The following is a 16,158-nucleotide window of genomic DNA, read 5'->3' as shown; positions in this document are numbered from 1 at the left end:
TGCTTTGTATTAAAAAAAAGGAACTCAATCAGAAATATGTAAATTCCTAACAGACATTGATTTATTACAGAATGAAACAATTAAATCAAACTGATGTGCACTTACCTGAGAGAACCACTCTGAAAGATTTTCTTCTTTTTTAGCTTCTAGACCCAGCCTAAGGTATGACAAAAGAAACAGATTTGTGCTGCTCAGCATTTAGCTGTGAAACTTATCCTAACCCTTTTTTTTTCTCTTCTTTTTTTGGGGCAGGAGGAATGGAATAGTAAGGTGGAAGAGAATGTTTTAGTTTTACATCAAAAGGCTACGTTTTGGCTGGTGGGAGTTGCTAGTATTTCCTTACCCTAACAAGAATATTTAATAAGAACAGTTCCATTTATTTAGTATAGTTTGAACACTTCTAATTCTCACTATGGCTGCATCAAAGAACCTCACAGCAACATATTAAGAAACCAAACCACCAGTAAGGAGTCCAGTAAGAACCTAAGATTAACCAGACCTGTGTGTAAGCTGCTTTACTCTTTATTTTAAACATTTCCTACCTAGACAGTAGCTAAAATTTCAGGAAGGACATGCAACTTGAATTCACCATTCATGTGAATGTCAGTCACACTGTTTGAGAAAACTGACCCTACCTCAAAATAAAGATAACCAATAAAACTACAGGACTCTAAAGAAGGTTAAACTCACCAGACTCAAATGACAGAACACAAAAGTAAAAGTTTTATATCTCTACAAACAAAGAAGTTTTAAAGGAGGGAAACACATTTTTTTCTGGCATTATTTCTATACAAAATAACCGCATCTCTGTCTCTAATATATGATTTATGTATATAAAACAGGAAATACATAGTGCTGCATAATACATGCTGTAAAAAGACCTCTAAATTTTCAGCAAGACACAGCAGCACATTTACAGAAACAAATAATAAGCACAAAAACTTTTCAGTGACAGTAACAATACAGGATGCTGAAGTACAACTGACATTAAATAAACTTTGGTAACTTGCTTTTGGCTCAATCCTGAATATGAAAATCAATACAGTTATTTTGCAAATGTCCATACTTTCAAATGAAATTAGACACGTATCAAACTCTAAATCTGAACATAGGTAGACAGTTAATGGTTCTATGCAATAAGATTAAAGACTGCATCTTTACCTGGTTTGCTTCTTAGGGCCTTGGCCCTCTCCTGATCCATTTGAGGAGCGCTCATTACCACTCTGTCCTTGCAAAGGTTCTTTTTTGGGGCCATCATTTTGCTTCTGTTGCTTACTCTGCTTTTCAGACTTGTTCTCCTTCTCTTTCTTCTTTTTGTCTTTGTCATCTACACCACTAGCAGACACTGGTTTATAGTCAACTCCTGCAACAGACTTATACTGGGCCTTCAACTGAAGAAGTTCTTTAACAGCCACGTCTATTTTTTCCTTGAAGAAAAGAAAAAAGTAAGAAAATTATAGAGAAATCACTGGAATAATATGGGTCTATAAAAAAAAAATCTATATGGCTTTATGGACATTCACAGACTATTGGCAGAAAAATCTGCATAAGCCAGTACTTAACTTTAATGTGCTGACATTTTATAGGATCATACCTGACAGCATATCTAATTTAAAAAGAATATTTCAGATCCCAGAATTCAAATGCTGCCTATTTTAAAGGTACATTTCTAATTCCCATAATCACACTGAATTTTAAAGAGATTTTTAGATTTAAATACGTATATTACATTTTTACACTACAGTGTAGATGTTATTACCTTATCTGCTTTTTCTGCTTTTAATTTCCTAACTTCATCTCCTTGAAGAGCTACTTTGCTAAACAGGGCTTTAGCTTCAGGAGTATCTGGACCGCTGGATACTGTGTTTGATGTCTGAGGCAAAGCCCCCTGAGCTGTTGGTGGGTGTCCTGGCTTGTACTCCTGCCCATTCTTTTCCTTGTATTCAGCTTTTAGAGAAAGGAGGAGTTTTACTGCTTCATCTATTTGATCCTATGTGGAGGACAAATAGCAAGATTTACTGGTGAGAATTAAAGAGAGAACTGGCCAGAAGCATTGATTATCAGGCTATGAAACCAACCTAACCAACCAACAAAAAAAACCCCAAAAAACAACCCAATACCTAAACTAATTTTGCAAGGTGGAAATACAGGCAGAAATCCCCCCGCCCCCCAGAAGCACCTAAAAAGCTGCAGGTTTGTCTCCTGTTCTTTTCCACAACCATCACTGAATCTGTCTCATTTTGATAGATCTTGCTATTGCTGCAGCACACTAGATAGTTGAACAGTCACTTGTCCCAAATACAGCAATAGATGGTAAAATACATTAAACACTTCTGCAAGGTCAATATCTGCCATGCTTGTGCCTATTCACCTATATATAAGGGGTTAAGTTTGACTTCATATATCCGAGTCAGGAAAGTATCCAGCACCAGAACAGTTCTGTTTGGCATTATCAGAGCATGCATGACCCGGACATAGGGGAGCTTGGTCACTACCTGGTGAAAGATTTCCCCCCAGTGGTCAAATGTGATTACAATTACAATTGCTCACTCTAATGCCTATTGTACCTTGGAAGCTTTCTCTGCCTTGAGTCTGCGTACCACTTCCCCTTGCTCAACTACAGTATCATAAAGTGCTTTGCCATCTACTAAGCTACAGCTTGCTAAGTTACTGCAGCAGACAGGAGATGGAGGCGCCGTGGAAGACAGACAAGGAGGCATTGAGGGTGGATTTACAGGCTTGTACTCTTGACCTGTCTTTTGTTTATATTCTGCTTTTAGGTTTAAAAGAATTTTCACAGCCTCATCTATTTCTTCCTGAAGCAAGAGAGAAAAAACAGCAGTTGCAGATAAGGGTAGAAATAACAGAGGTGTAACACAAGAGCTGAGATAACACAAGCCATTACTAGAATGGCACTAACACAGCTGTTGTAATAAAACTTCTAGAGCTATCCTGCAAGTATAAGCTGCTATTACTAAGTTCTGTTGGTAAAACTTTTTAGCCAGAAGACCTACAAGTTGTACGCCAAAGGACCAATGCAGGTAGTGTAGGTAAGGGCTGATTTCTGTGCCATAAAAGCCTCCCATTTAGGTGGCTTAGTCCCCTCCAGTTATAGTAGTCCATGAGCTGCACACTGGAGAGTAGTAGCAAATACACAGACTCTGAAGAAATAATGGTTGTTTGGTCATGATCAGGTAATTCCCAAATTTACTGCTGCCATTCTGGCTCCAAGTTACTGCCTATACTCTGCTTCACTTATCTTGTATGACTAAAAAAAGAACTTATTTCTTTTCCATGCACTAACACAGAACTCATGCAGTCAGCCATATCATCAGCTCAAGGGAATTTGGGAAAGCACTTCATGGAACTAGCTTATGTTTTGCTCCTCAAATTTCACAAAACCTGACGTTGAGTTTTAGCCTAAACTGAAGACACTGTTCCACTCAGAAGTATCCACAGGCAGAACACCTTTGAAGCTTTCTCTGATTTGAGATTGAGGACCACTTCTCCTTGTTGAGCTACTTTGCTGTACAGAGCCTTGCTGTCTACTGGACATGGGGATGGAGGAGTGGGAACAGGAGAACATTGAGGAGGGACAAAGGCCACAAGGTGGGCTTCTAGGCTTGTACTCCTGGCCTGTCTGTTGCTTATATTCTGCCTTTAGGGATAAAAGGACTTCCACAGCAGCACCTATCTCATCCTGAAAGAAGAAAGGAAGGGGGGAGAAAGAGGGAGGAACAAAGATATAGAGACATAAGACTCTCAAGAGTACCACAAATACTTTCATAAAAAGACCTGCAGTTTATGTGCACCTATTCCATTTTCCTAAGTACTTAGTAGAGTCATTCAGAAGTCTTCTCTACTAATTTCCTATTTTAACAAAGTAACTCCTCTTAAGGGATGTACAACCCTAACTGCCCTAAGTAAAATTATAACAATAAATTAATTTAGATCTTCTCATTTATTTAGATTCTATGGTGCCATCAAGATACTACTACTATCAACATTATTTAACCACTGTGCAAACTACATTATTTTCCCTCTCTTCTTGCTCTGCATTAAAAAGAAAGGAAATAACACAGCTAACAGTAGCTATATTTGCTATGTACAGTTAAAGACAGGAAGATTCTCAAAAACATCTGTGGCATTTGGATCTTTCCTTTCTGGTCTTGTGTTGTGGTGCAGGATTCATTTGGTGTGTTCTGTTACCCCCTAAAGCTATAATGGTTCGGTCCTGGGATCCCCCTCTCCCCCTCCCCTGGAACCTCTCTCTCTGAGAGTGTCAATTCGTTCTTTCCTCCCCTGTTTCCCTGGTTACCTTCTGTCAATCCCTCCCCAAGTTCCGGTCCAACACCCACTGTCTCCTTCCCTCTTTCCAGAAAGTTCTCCCCTCTTCGGTGGGTGACTGGATCGGGAACAAGAGTCCCTCCCTGTCACATTCCCTACTGGCTAGCCGGCATGTTTCTCACGAGTTTTGTTCTTCTCCCAAGTTCTCCCTCATTGGTTCATGTGTTGTATGTTCCGCCCCCTTTATAAACTGCTGTATTCCTGCCTCGAGGTCCCTTCTCGGCTGGCTCCCCTGGAGACAATAAAAACTCTGGGTTTTACCCCCGAGGAGGGTCCCTCCTTTCTTTCTTCCATGTCGCCTGCCTGCTGCTCCCTGCTGCCCCTTGCTGAGGCGCTCCCGGGATGCCCCGGCGCATCTGGGAAGTGCCCCAACCCCCCCCCCGGCTGTCGGCTGCTGTGCTTTCAGCTCAGCCGGTGCGACCTTCTTCCCTGCCCGGGGGAGTAGAGACACTGACAGCAGCGCAGCAGTTTTGGAGCTTTGTTTCACGGTCTAAACAGCAACAATTCAATCCTGTGAAGTCACATAATTTGACCATACTGAGTTAAACAAATTAAGAAATTGCCAAGGCGTTTTAATCTCAAGGACTTGATTTGGATACTTAATCAACTCTTGCTATTGGGTAAATTCTGTCCATGTTTCAGAACACTAGCCTAAGAAATATGGGAATTCACCAATATAAACTTGGTCATACAAATCTAACTGAAGAAGTAAGTATTGCAAAACACAAGTCTTGACAGAACAGAGCCCAGTCCAAATGAAGATCACGATAAAAACCCTGGATCCATAAGCCCCCATTCACCTTCACAGAGAGAGAACAGTGGGCTGTGCAAACCCAGACAAAACCACAGGATTATTTTAATCATCACCTTAGATGCTTTCTCAGCTTTCAGTTTTCGGACCACTTCTCCTTGTTCTGCTACTTTATCATACAGAGCTTTACTGTCCAAGGTACCAGCGGTCTCAAGCTTTGATGACTGTGCCCTTCCAGATACTGGAGGATTTCCTGGCTTATACTCCTGGCCTGTCTTCTCTTTGTATTCTGCTTTTAAGGCCAGCAGTTGTTTCACAGCTTTATCAATATCTTCCTTTGCTGCCTTCCTAGCCTTCAAGTCACGAACTACATCGCCCTGTGCAGCCACCTTGCTGTAGATGATCAAGTGACCTTCAGATGTTTCAGCACAGGATGGAGTAGAGGCATGACCAACAACTGGAGCAGATTTTCCTTTTACAGTTGAACGAGCCTTAAAAAAAAAAAATAAAAAAAAAAAAAAAAAAAAAAGGGCCAAGTATTCAGCATGTAATCTCATACAGAAATAGATGTATAATAATACATTTTATGGTACTTTCCTAAAAAACCAGTTTACCTCTTTCTTTGCAGTTTCAGCTTTGGTCTTCTCTTTTGACCCAGATGTTGGCATTTCTTTAGTGTGTCCATCAGGGATGTAAATCAAAATGCATGGGGCATCTTTACAGCTGTACGGACTATAAAAAGATTTATAGAAAATACAACAGGAAAGGAAATAAAAGATAATTATCAAACATTTATTGAAACAAATGAGCTGCTCTTTCTAAAAGATGCTTTCACACAACTGCAGGTTTATCTTTGATACACAGCTGTAATTACCTAAATTTACATAATTGGGGATCTACAATGATTCCTCTTGCATGCACGTTTTCCTTTTTTTATCATATTTATATGTACTGCATGTAGATGTTTCTTAGCTTGCTAAGAAAGTATTACAATTAAGTAGTATGTGCACACCCTAATTGTAAAAATGCCTGTTTTATTCTGTAGCACTGCTACTTAATTTCTATACTCCAAATCATAACGAAACCATGACTTCATTACTAAGTCCAGGTTAGCTGGGGTGAACCTCAAGTTCCACATACTTGGCTTAAGACAGTTTGAAGAGGCAGGAACGTAATAAAAAATTAAAGCCATGCCAGTCCACAGAGATATTACTCACAAAGATCATGGTAATGGGTAAACATTTGCAGACAACATTACTCTTGTCAATGTGTGTGAAAACACTAAAACACAGTAAGCTAAAGCAAATTCTGTGTAGTCTGTTTAGGCCACTCTCAGGTAACTGACCTCACTGGCTCATAGGGCTGATCACAAATAAAGAATCCTCTCCTCTGAAGTTGTATGATGTCTCCTTTTTTTAACTCCTTAAGGCACGGATCACCCAGCATCAGTTCTTCTTGCTGCAAGTATTAAAAGAAATCAGTCCATGTCTAACAGAGCAAAGGAACAGCAAGAAATAGAGTTGTAGAAGGATAGTAGTGATTTACTCCTTTTCCAAGTGTCAAAATGTTACTTAATTCCAGAAACAGCAGAACAAGCACTAGCAAGAAGATGCTATGTCGTAAGAATGTACCAAGACAAAAACTCAAATTATTGGTCTCACATGTGTAAAAGCCTGGTAACAACTGAGAATAAACAAGAGTCACATTTTAATTTTGAGATTATGATAGGTTACATGGAAACAAAGAAACTAGATACACCAGCACAATTTATCTGTTGAACAAAAAACCACAATTAGAAACATTGAATTAAAAAAAAAAACCAAAAAAAAAAACCCAACATGAGGTTTTGTGGAATTAAAGGGGACAAAAATATAACTCACCTTGCTATTTCGGTTGATATATTGCTTGAAGTCTTCATCTTTACCTAGAACTGGCTTAGTGATCAGATGCTCATAATTAACACAGACAGATGGGATGAGGGGTGCATGTGGAGTTTCTGCCAACCAAGTGATCTTAGTAGTTTTTTTGAAGTCCTTATTATCTAAGTTCAACTTGGCATTGATGGACACAATTTTTCCACTTGAATTTCTACAGGAAAACAGAAATTATAATGGTACAGCCTAAATGACCAGTTCTGATTCAATACTGCAAAAATAAGTGTTCAGAGTTAATTTTTAAAGTGTGAATCATAGAAAATGAAAGAGTGCATTTACTGCCAATTACATTCTCCATTAATTTTGTTGTCATAAATATTAATATAGAGCAAAAAGCGTAAGGAAAAAAATCTTTGCATATTTATGTTCGCTATCAGAGCTCACTCCATTCTGGCACTGTCTCAACACAACCATTTCAAAGATACCACGATGACATTAAATGGTCTCCTTCTCACCTCAACAGCTGTGCAACTGAAACTGTGGCAGGTTTAGTTTATCAGTATGCAAAAGCAGTATTTTTTACAGGGTGAAAATTGTTAACATTCAGGTGGGGTTTTTTTCTGTCTGAAAAAGCTGTTTTACAGTGGCAATATTACCACAGAATCATGGAGAGCACTGGATGACAGGGACATGCAATATCAGGACTGACTAATGATTTCCAACCTAAATCTACAGAAATATACACCCTATGCTAACATGCAGTTTCATGGCATATTTCAAAGTAGATTTATAGACACAGAATCATAGAATAGACATATATGGCCAACCATCAGTTCTTTACTGTTACAAATTCTTTACTGTTACAAGCTTCCTGTTAAAAGAAAAGGCAACAAAAAGCTGGAAACTAAAAATTAATTTCATCTGCCACTGAACAGGTTACCTGTTTAATTTGGTGATGATGATATTGCCCCAATTTATGAACGTAACCACCTCTCCCTCCACCAGGGTCTCTGCATCTGCGCCCTCGATGAGGACTCTGGAGCTGTACCACACAGGCTTCAACCCAACGTCAGCATTCTGTGAATAATTGTTTACATTTCAAAGACAACAGATGAAGACAGAAGATGGACAATAACAGTAATGCAAAGCCACAATGTTTTTCCACAACTCTCTCCAGTCTCTTTTACAGGTGTTGTCTGCATTCCCCTAATACACCCAAAAAATCCACTGACAGCATATTCCATTTCCTTAAGGTCCATGCATCTTTAAGATCTCACAGGTAAACCCAAACTTTTTCTCAAGTTTCCATTTCGCTATGCAAATTCCCATCAAAACTAATTGCAGAACGCTCATTTTTTGCTTTTTAATAAAGTTATTATGGAAATATATAAGGAGCTTCTTTTAGCTACATAGATTTGTAAAGACAGAAACCAAAACTACATCACTTCTAAAATATTCAGCTTTGAAGTATCGCAACAATTGAGATAAACTTCTATTTTCTAAAAAGGCTGACAGCTTTGACTTCAGACTTTCTCAGCTGGTCAGGAGTTTTCAATTTATTCCTTCTGGTCAGTATTTATTTCATTACATATTGGAGGCAGGACTTACTGGTACTATCATTGTTTTAATATGCTGGCTTGCATCTGACCAAACTTCAGCGTCTTTGAGCCTTGAAGAGTCACAACTCTCACATCTGCTCAAAACCTGTTTCCTTTTATCAGCCATGGGCAAGAGGGGAAACCCAATGTCCAACTCTCAGTTACAAGAAATGGCTACAGGAGCACTCAGAGCAACAAAATCAAAACAAAAAAATGAAGTAAAGCCTCAGCAATATTCACTCATTTCTCAGTGTAAATGTATATAAGTACAACTAAGGGGTGATTTCAGTGACACTTAAAAACAATTTAAGACCTCAGACTCAAAGGAAAGTATCTTTGTTACTTGTAGCACCAAGAAAGAGTTGTATCAGTAACACACTTCCCTTTTAAGGGATATTATTCTGTTTACTGGATACTGAAAGTATCAAATTAGCAAGTTCTTAGTTTTTGATAAGAACTATTTGCTATACAAATTTAAAAGTCATATTAAAATCCAGAGATTGACAGAATCAACAGGTTAATATGTTACCTCTCCACATAAAACCTGATTTTATAAACCACTTTAAAACACCTCTCTGTTAATGGATAAAGAGTGTTTACTGTATTATAGCCACAGAGCTTGAATAAAATTTAATATTTAACCTCTGTGAAAGTTAGCATCAAACAACAGGAAAACCAGCTTGAGGAGCACTCCAGGCTTGTAATGACTCACCTCTTCTGAAAACTCCCAGAGAGGCCTTTTAAGGCACCTTTTACACACGCTCTATATATTTACAAAAAGAGTTCCCTCTTAAAAGAACAAAAGTTTAGCAGTTGCACAGTTTTTGACAATTCTGAGGCACAACAAAAGTACCCCTTGGATAGATCTCCTGCTATCTGAGCAAGCTAAAAGCAGGACTCTCCTTCCTGACCGTTCCATGCCAAGGTACTTCCCAACCTTACTGAGCTGCAGTACAAGAATATTAAGAGAGTAAAGCAAGAACCTTTGGGTGTTTAGCCACTTCTTTCATCTCCTCTTGAGCTTCCGGAATATTTACTGGGACCACTGCATCTTTCAGTAAAGCAGTGTACCGAGGTGCTATTGGGTCTATGACCTACAGAAAACAAATAAGGTAGATCATGAATATATGCCACTGACAAAAAAATAAGATGCTTTACAAAACAATCACCACAAAAGAAAAAAAAAAGACTATTAACTGGTATTCTTTATGTTACTGCATTTTTTCACAGTTTGCTTTAATGTCACTTTCATCCAAAGCTATAGAATAGTGAGAAAATAGTGGTAGTACTTTACAATTTCCAATCTTTACTAAAATTCTGAGTAAAAACTGAATTGGGTACTACTGACAGCAGAAGTAACCAAAATTATGACCCAATGCCTTACAGGGAAGACACAAAAATGTACTCTGATAGAGTTTTACTCAGCACATAGGCTAATACATCTGAACCACTTTTTCTTTAGTTAACTAAATTTAAAGCAATAATTTTTAAGTGGAGTTTGTTCTTTTTCCAGCAGTACAAGACCTGATCTCATACTCATTTTCCAGGCCAGTACTCCAGCAGAATCAGTAATAGAACTGGCTGCAGAGGAGGCACCAATCAAGTCTGCAATTTTACTACAGACACATCAGATACTATAATAAGGCAATACCATAACATTGACTTCATTAGGCTTTCTATAACATGAGTTTGGTAAGAAAAAGGTACCACTAGGAGGTCGTCCTGTATTTTTATGGCCCATTATCAAACCTAGCTGCTGTAGTTTTTCACAGTATTTTTTATACCTGAAATACTCAGTTGTAAAACTGTTCAGAAGCACTTAAATACACAATTCAAGTAAAGTAGTCATCTAAGGCCAAAAGGAGTATCAGAGATCTACCCAGTTAACTGGAAACTGGCACAAACAAAAACACCTGCTTTTATTAATACAAAGTGATTTTTTCTCTTCTTGGTTTATTCCGGCTAAAGTGAAAAGCTGCACAGCTATATATTCTTCTATATTTTGGAGAAAAGTATTTAGTTTCTAATTACTGACATTAGATAATAAAGTGATATGATGATATACTTTTAAGAAGACACACTTTTATAAGTTAGTAGTCACTGAAGTCAGACACCTAAAGGTTAAACATACACTTTGAAAAAGGACTTGTGTATGTATCTCAAAATGTAGGGGTATTATATGATTTAATATCATAATTTTGATATTTAAATGAGCAGATTTTATAGTGTTATTACCAGGCTCTTTATTTTATTCATTAAAACTCTCAATCCCTCGTCAGGTGCTAAAAACTACAGGATTACATATAAAATATGAGCTGTCACACTGATAAAGTCTTTGAGCTCAGAATTACCTGTAAGCAGCCAACTGGTTTTTCTCATATTGCAGATAGCTTTCAATCTGCACAGCCACATGTAAATAAAACTGGCTAATAAATATGGTGCTGTACAAAGAGCTGAGCCAGAGGTCTAAGAAACTCAGTTTAAAAGTCAATTAAAAAAAAATGAGCCTTGACAGTCCATTGTTGATTCTTCCCCTCAAATCCGTTGTTAGTCATAAATATATTTATGCAGCAACAGAAAGAACCAATTCATAAATCTACGTGTATGTAGCAAATCAAATGCAAAATACATGAAGAAATACAAGACACATGCCAGACAAGCAAAAACTATTTAAATGATCAGATCTGGGTACTATCTAAGCAAAATCAAGCAGGAATCCCAATGCAAAATAACAGGTTTTTCCACAATCACACAAAATATGCAATCCTCGTGAAAAAAAATCGCCTTATTATAGTGTCCAAGCATCTGCTGCCAAAAAGCAACTCATCATGTCAAGATGCAGTATTCCTGATTTGCCATTCAGTCAGAAACTCCAGCAGTGCTGGCTTGGTCTCCCCAGGCAGAGCACACAGTGCGTTTGTCCTTTTGCCACAGAAAGGAAACGCGGCCAACATGAACCAAGTCGGGGAAAATTTGTGTTTATGTTGACAAATCAGCCAACCCAGAGGTGGGCAGCCTTTGAAAACTAGGAATAATGCATTTTCAGTGGGTTTGTAGAGCTCCTGTTATACAAGCAAGACTGACTGTGCTATGAAGCTGCAAAATGATAGCTTATGCTATGTATGCTTACAGCACTGTAAGCTATATGCTGAGGTAAAAAGCATTAAGTAATACCTTCTTACAGATAGCTCGCAGCTTGAAAGCAGAAAAATGAAATGCAGTTTTCAGATCAGTTTTACACAAATACCATTATCCTTTCCCATATTACTAAGGAAGGCAAGTAAGTACTGGTATAGAAGAATCAATAGGGTTAGTGCTTCTTCAGGTTAGAAGGGGGGCACATTCCATTTTCCTGAGAGTGCGCCAAATGATGCAGCATACTGCAACTGCTACTTGTTGTGACAAGCACTCCAATGAATGCTGGATTCTCTACATATCCTAGAAAGAGGATATCAGGAGTAGCAACAAATCCGAGTAAGCACATACCTTTTTGTTAAAGGACCAGATTTTATCCCACTCCATATTCACAACAGATCGAGAGGAGCCCTGGATTAAAAAAAACAAAACAAAAAAACCAACACCACATTAATGTAAATATTCCAGCTCTTAGACTGATTTAAAACAAAGTTCTTTAAACTGAAAACTCTCTATGGTTTGTTTTAACCAAAAACAGTTTTTGAGCTTGCAAAATAAACCCTCTCCAAATAAGAAACATGCAAGTCCATTTTGCCAACACCTACTCACAGGTGCTACCATTGTTGAAGCAATACACATCAAAGTAGCAAAGCTTCAAAAGCAGAAACCTCCCAGTGAACCTCCCACAAAAATTTGTGAAACTTAGCGAGGGAGATTCAAAGAATCAGAAGAAAACACCCACCTGAGCAGCAATAAACTGTTTTAGTCCTTCAACTGTCATGCCTCTTCTCAGGACACCACGCACAGTGGGAAATCTTGGGTCATCCCTAGTGGAAAACAGTGTTCCATTAGTGCCATACACTAGATTTTCTAATTCTGCACTTATCAAGAACTTTACTAATACTGTCACACATGAAAGGCACAGCCTCAGTGTATTTTAGTCACTGAATTCCCAGCAAGGTGAGAGCACCTAACTGAGAAGACTGAGCTCTTATCCATACAAAATGTATGGTGAAGGTCAGGTCTCTCAAAAAACTAGCAAGGCAAAAGTTATGTCACTATCCATTATTTCCCTTCCAAGGACACCCAGAAAATGTTAATGGAGAAAAGTGACAATGCTACCTCTTTATATGAGTGATAGAATTCTATGATTTTTTTGTTTCTCTTATGGAAGAAATAAAAAGGCCTGACCTGCAATGTAACATTTGAATTTGGTAGGAACATGAACCAAACCTTGCTGAGGACATAACAGGGGTCCTTAGGGAAGGAAGAGTAAAGGCCATCATAAGATCAGCTACATCTCTAGGGAAAAAAAAAAACAGGCAGGGGCAAGAAAGGATAAATTTGGCTCTAGACAAGTGGCTCCATGCATAAACTAGGAATCTAAGCTTCCAATTCAACTGACAACTAGTCCACCAAACACTGTCTGCAGAAATCAAATTAATCTGAAAAAATTAACAAAAAGAAGGAGGGTGAGGGCATGCTGGAGAGAAGTGGGATGGATTTGACTAGATGGACAGGACCAGAAACACTTCAATCCAGGCCCTCTTCTGGCATTGTTTAGGAATTACTCCAATGACAACAACCAATGACTCAAGAGTGGAAAACATGTAAATACCACCCACAGCAGAGCCAGAGTCCAAAAATAAGGTGCCTCATGTTTATAACTGGCCATGAATATGTATGTACACAGCTACTGTAGAGTAGGAAACAGACACATTGTACATACACAAGCCAGTTTAATTAATCTATATTCTTTAATATTGTTTAAATATCCATTCAAACTATTCCAAAGCAAAAATGAATGTGCCAGTCACAAGAATCTTAGGGAACAGTGCTGACCTACAGCCAGGGAACATACCATCCATCCACAAGGCCTTCGTTGACAAACCACGTGAGCTTTCTCTTGGAGAGCACAGTGTTGTTGAGGTTTAGCCTGCTATACTCCCATATATATGGTTTCCTTATACCCAGAGCCTCAATAATCCAGTAGAATTGTTCATCTCTGTCATGGTATTCCGTTGTTCTCAGTGCATGTGTGACACCTTCAATACTATCAACAATGGGGCAGGCAAAGTCATATGTGGGATAAACCCTGACAAAAAAGATCTTTAATTAGTAGGGTAGAACAAAACACTTTCCTCCCACCTAAACATTTCAACTTTATATTCATGTATTATAAATATTTCTAACCTATGATCCTGAAAACTTTCAGATCAAGACTAAAATAACACATACACAACTAATTGTCCACAGAAAGATCCAGAAGGCAACATATTTTTAAGATGAAGAAAGTCTTCAAGAAATGAACTGATAACAGCCTTAATATTCAAGCCTAAAAAAAATTACCCTTCACTGCTAATGTTTTTGTCAAACATATATAAGGACCAAAACTGAAATAATATTCACTGTTGACTATAACGGCCATCTCACAGGTTTTAAAAGTAATTTGCACAAGTTTCAGAAAGTCAAGAGACTCATCACATATTCTAGTTGAAAAATGCTAGCAAGTTCCAAGTATTAAAAGAAATTTACTAAGTAATTGTAAATGCCCTGGAAAGAGCAAAAGCTACAGGCCACACAAGGAGAAAGTGGACATACTTGTAGGTACTTCCTGTCCGAGGGTGAGGCTGGTTTTTACAACGATAAAGAGTTGGATCCCTCATACATCCATTATTACTACTCATATCTATTTTTGCTCGTAGACAACAAGTTTGTCCATATTCTGTTCCCTTTTTCATTTCTTCCCACATTTGTAGATTCTTATTAACACCTAAGAACAACAAAAATACACCATTTTCTAAATGAAGCTGATACAGAATCAAGTTTTATTACGGCAGTAACAAAAATCAGTGTCATCTCCCTCTCTAGACACTGGAATTCACTTTCACACATTTTCCACTGTGAATTATTTAAGTGATAATGAATGGTGATGAATTCATGCACACACAAGTATACTGTCCTGGTCTAAATGTACTTAATCCGTCCAGCCTTGTAGAACAAAGCATTAAACACTTTCAAATCCCTATAAGGACTTTGAAGATACACAATTTAGTAACCTCACTCATATTTGTTAATAAAAATCAAGCTTTGATACCAAATCAAAAAGGTAAGGAAGCAAGACAAAAGCTTAAAATATCTTACAGTTATTTCTGTGTTTAGATTCCACTCTTTGCTCACGTTCTGCTTTCATTTGTTCTGCAGGAGTATCATCCACATAAGCCTTCCCTTCCTGAATAAGTTTCTCAGCGTATTTCATTATTGTTTCAAAGTGATCTGAGGTATATGTAAATTGATCTGGTTTGATGTGCAGCATGGCAACGTCTTCAAGAATAACCTGCCAAGTGTGAAAATGTACACTATAATATTCAGGAAAGGTAGTTTTCTTTAGCCTCTTCATGTAAGATGTGGTGTTTTTAATGCTCCATTGTCCAGGAAGGATAAGCCATAAGAATAAGTATGAAATAAAAGAGAGGCAGGCACTTACCATTCTTTCACAGCCTATAATCACTCTGCTATCTTATCATACCTTTTCAAAGTCTTCTTTCTCTTTTTCTGGATTTGTGTCATCAAATCTCATAATAAGCTTTCCTTTGAAGTTAAGTTGGTAGTGCTGATTTAGCAGGGCAGCTTTGGCATGACCAATATGGAGATATCTAAAAAGGAAATTAAAAAATAAATATATACACCACAACTACTTCAGCTAGACTTCTTTATTTGTATGGGAAGGAGAAAGAATGGAAAGCAATACCTAAGTGTAACAAACAGCAAACCTAGGATATTTGTTGAAATACTACACATTTATAAAAATAGATTATGTTTCTTCTACCACAAATTTTGTAATTAACTGTTAAAAATAACTAAATCTGTAAATTATAGTGTTACTATAAGATTGGACTGCAATTATCTCCATTTTTACAGACAAACCAACTGCTGATGATACCCAGTAGCAGCTACCAGATAATCTGAACCTACCACATTCACAAGAGTGGAATTTTCTGATTGTTGTGTGGTTTTTAATATAAGATATAAAGCTACTGACATTTTAAACTAAATATAAATCCCCAAATCCACAAAATTAAAGTCTCTTACAAAAAGAGAGTAACATGTCCCTGAAGAACAGTGTTTTAAAACACCAGGATTAAGACAATAAAAACTACTAAAGCTGAGAATAATGTATGTTATAGACATACATGTACATAATACATAATTTACAATATTTGAATAATAGTTTATATTGGACTAATAGAGTAAGAAACAGAACTACAGAAGTCACGTGATGCTGAACAGCCAGTTTAATGAACAAATGCAGTAGTGGAAATTTTATAGGCCATCAGACAACTCCAAAAAGAAACAGAAAATTAAAAGCTGTCTGAAAATTGAGTTTATTATACTGGCTCCTCTGTGTGGTCTTTAAGGAGTTTGAGCTTTGGTATTCCACACAGTCTGGACC

The 16,158-nt window shown here is 37.6% G+C and overlaps 1 protein-coding gene across 2 annotated transcripts in view; it reads right to left on the bottom strand.

The window, feature by feature from the left end:
- The window catches only part of EPRS1 (glutamyl-prolyl-tRNA synthetase 1), a 39,538-nt gene that overhangs the window by 12,382 nt on the left and 10,998 nt on the right, over nt 1–16,158 (bottom strand). The window contains exons 7-21 of one of the 2 annotated variants that reach the window (XM_041401044.1): nt 15,235–15,361; nt 14,850–15,042; nt 14,307–14,478; nt 13,567–13,800; nt 12,448–12,532; nt 12,057–12,116; nt 9,554–9,664; nt 7,913–8,049; nt 6,979–7,186; nt 6,444–6,556; nt 5,713–5,830; nt 5,215–5,589; nt 1,760–1,990; nt 1,162–1,427; nt 106–157 (exon numbers count right to left, since the gene is read on the bottom strand). In XM_041401044.1, coding sequence (XP_041256978.1) covers nt 106–157; nt 1,162–1,427; nt 1,760–1,990; nt 5,215–5,589; nt 5,713–5,830; nt 6,444–6,556; nt 6,979–7,186; nt 7,913–8,049; nt 9,554–9,664; nt 12,057–12,116; nt 12,448–12,532; nt 13,567–13,800; nt 14,307–14,478; nt 14,850–15,042; nt 15,235–15,361 — 2,482 coding nt within the window. The remainder of the gene's footprint in view (nt 1–105; nt 158–1,161; nt 1,428–1,759; nt 1,991–5,214; nt 5,590–5,712; nt 5,831–6,443; nt 6,557–6,978; nt 7,187–7,912; nt 8,050–9,553; nt 9,665–12,056; nt 12,117–12,447; nt 12,533–13,566; nt 13,801–14,306; nt 14,479–14,849; nt 15,043–15,234; nt 15,362–16,158) is intronic. The other variant, XM_041401045.1, reaches the window with a different exon arrangement.

The sequence above is a fragment of the Onychostruthus taczanowskii genome, unplaced genomic scaffold (genome assembly GCF_017590055.1).
Source record: "Onychostruthus taczanowskii isolate IOZ18803 unplaced genomic scaffold, ASM1759005v1 scaffold183, whole genome shotgun sequence".
NCBI classification, from domain to species: domain Eukaryota; kingdom Metazoa; phylum Chordata; class Aves; order Passeriformes; family Passeridae; genus Onychostruthus; species Onychostruthus taczanowskii.
This window is presented reverse-complemented; position numbering and strand designations above follow the sequence as displayed.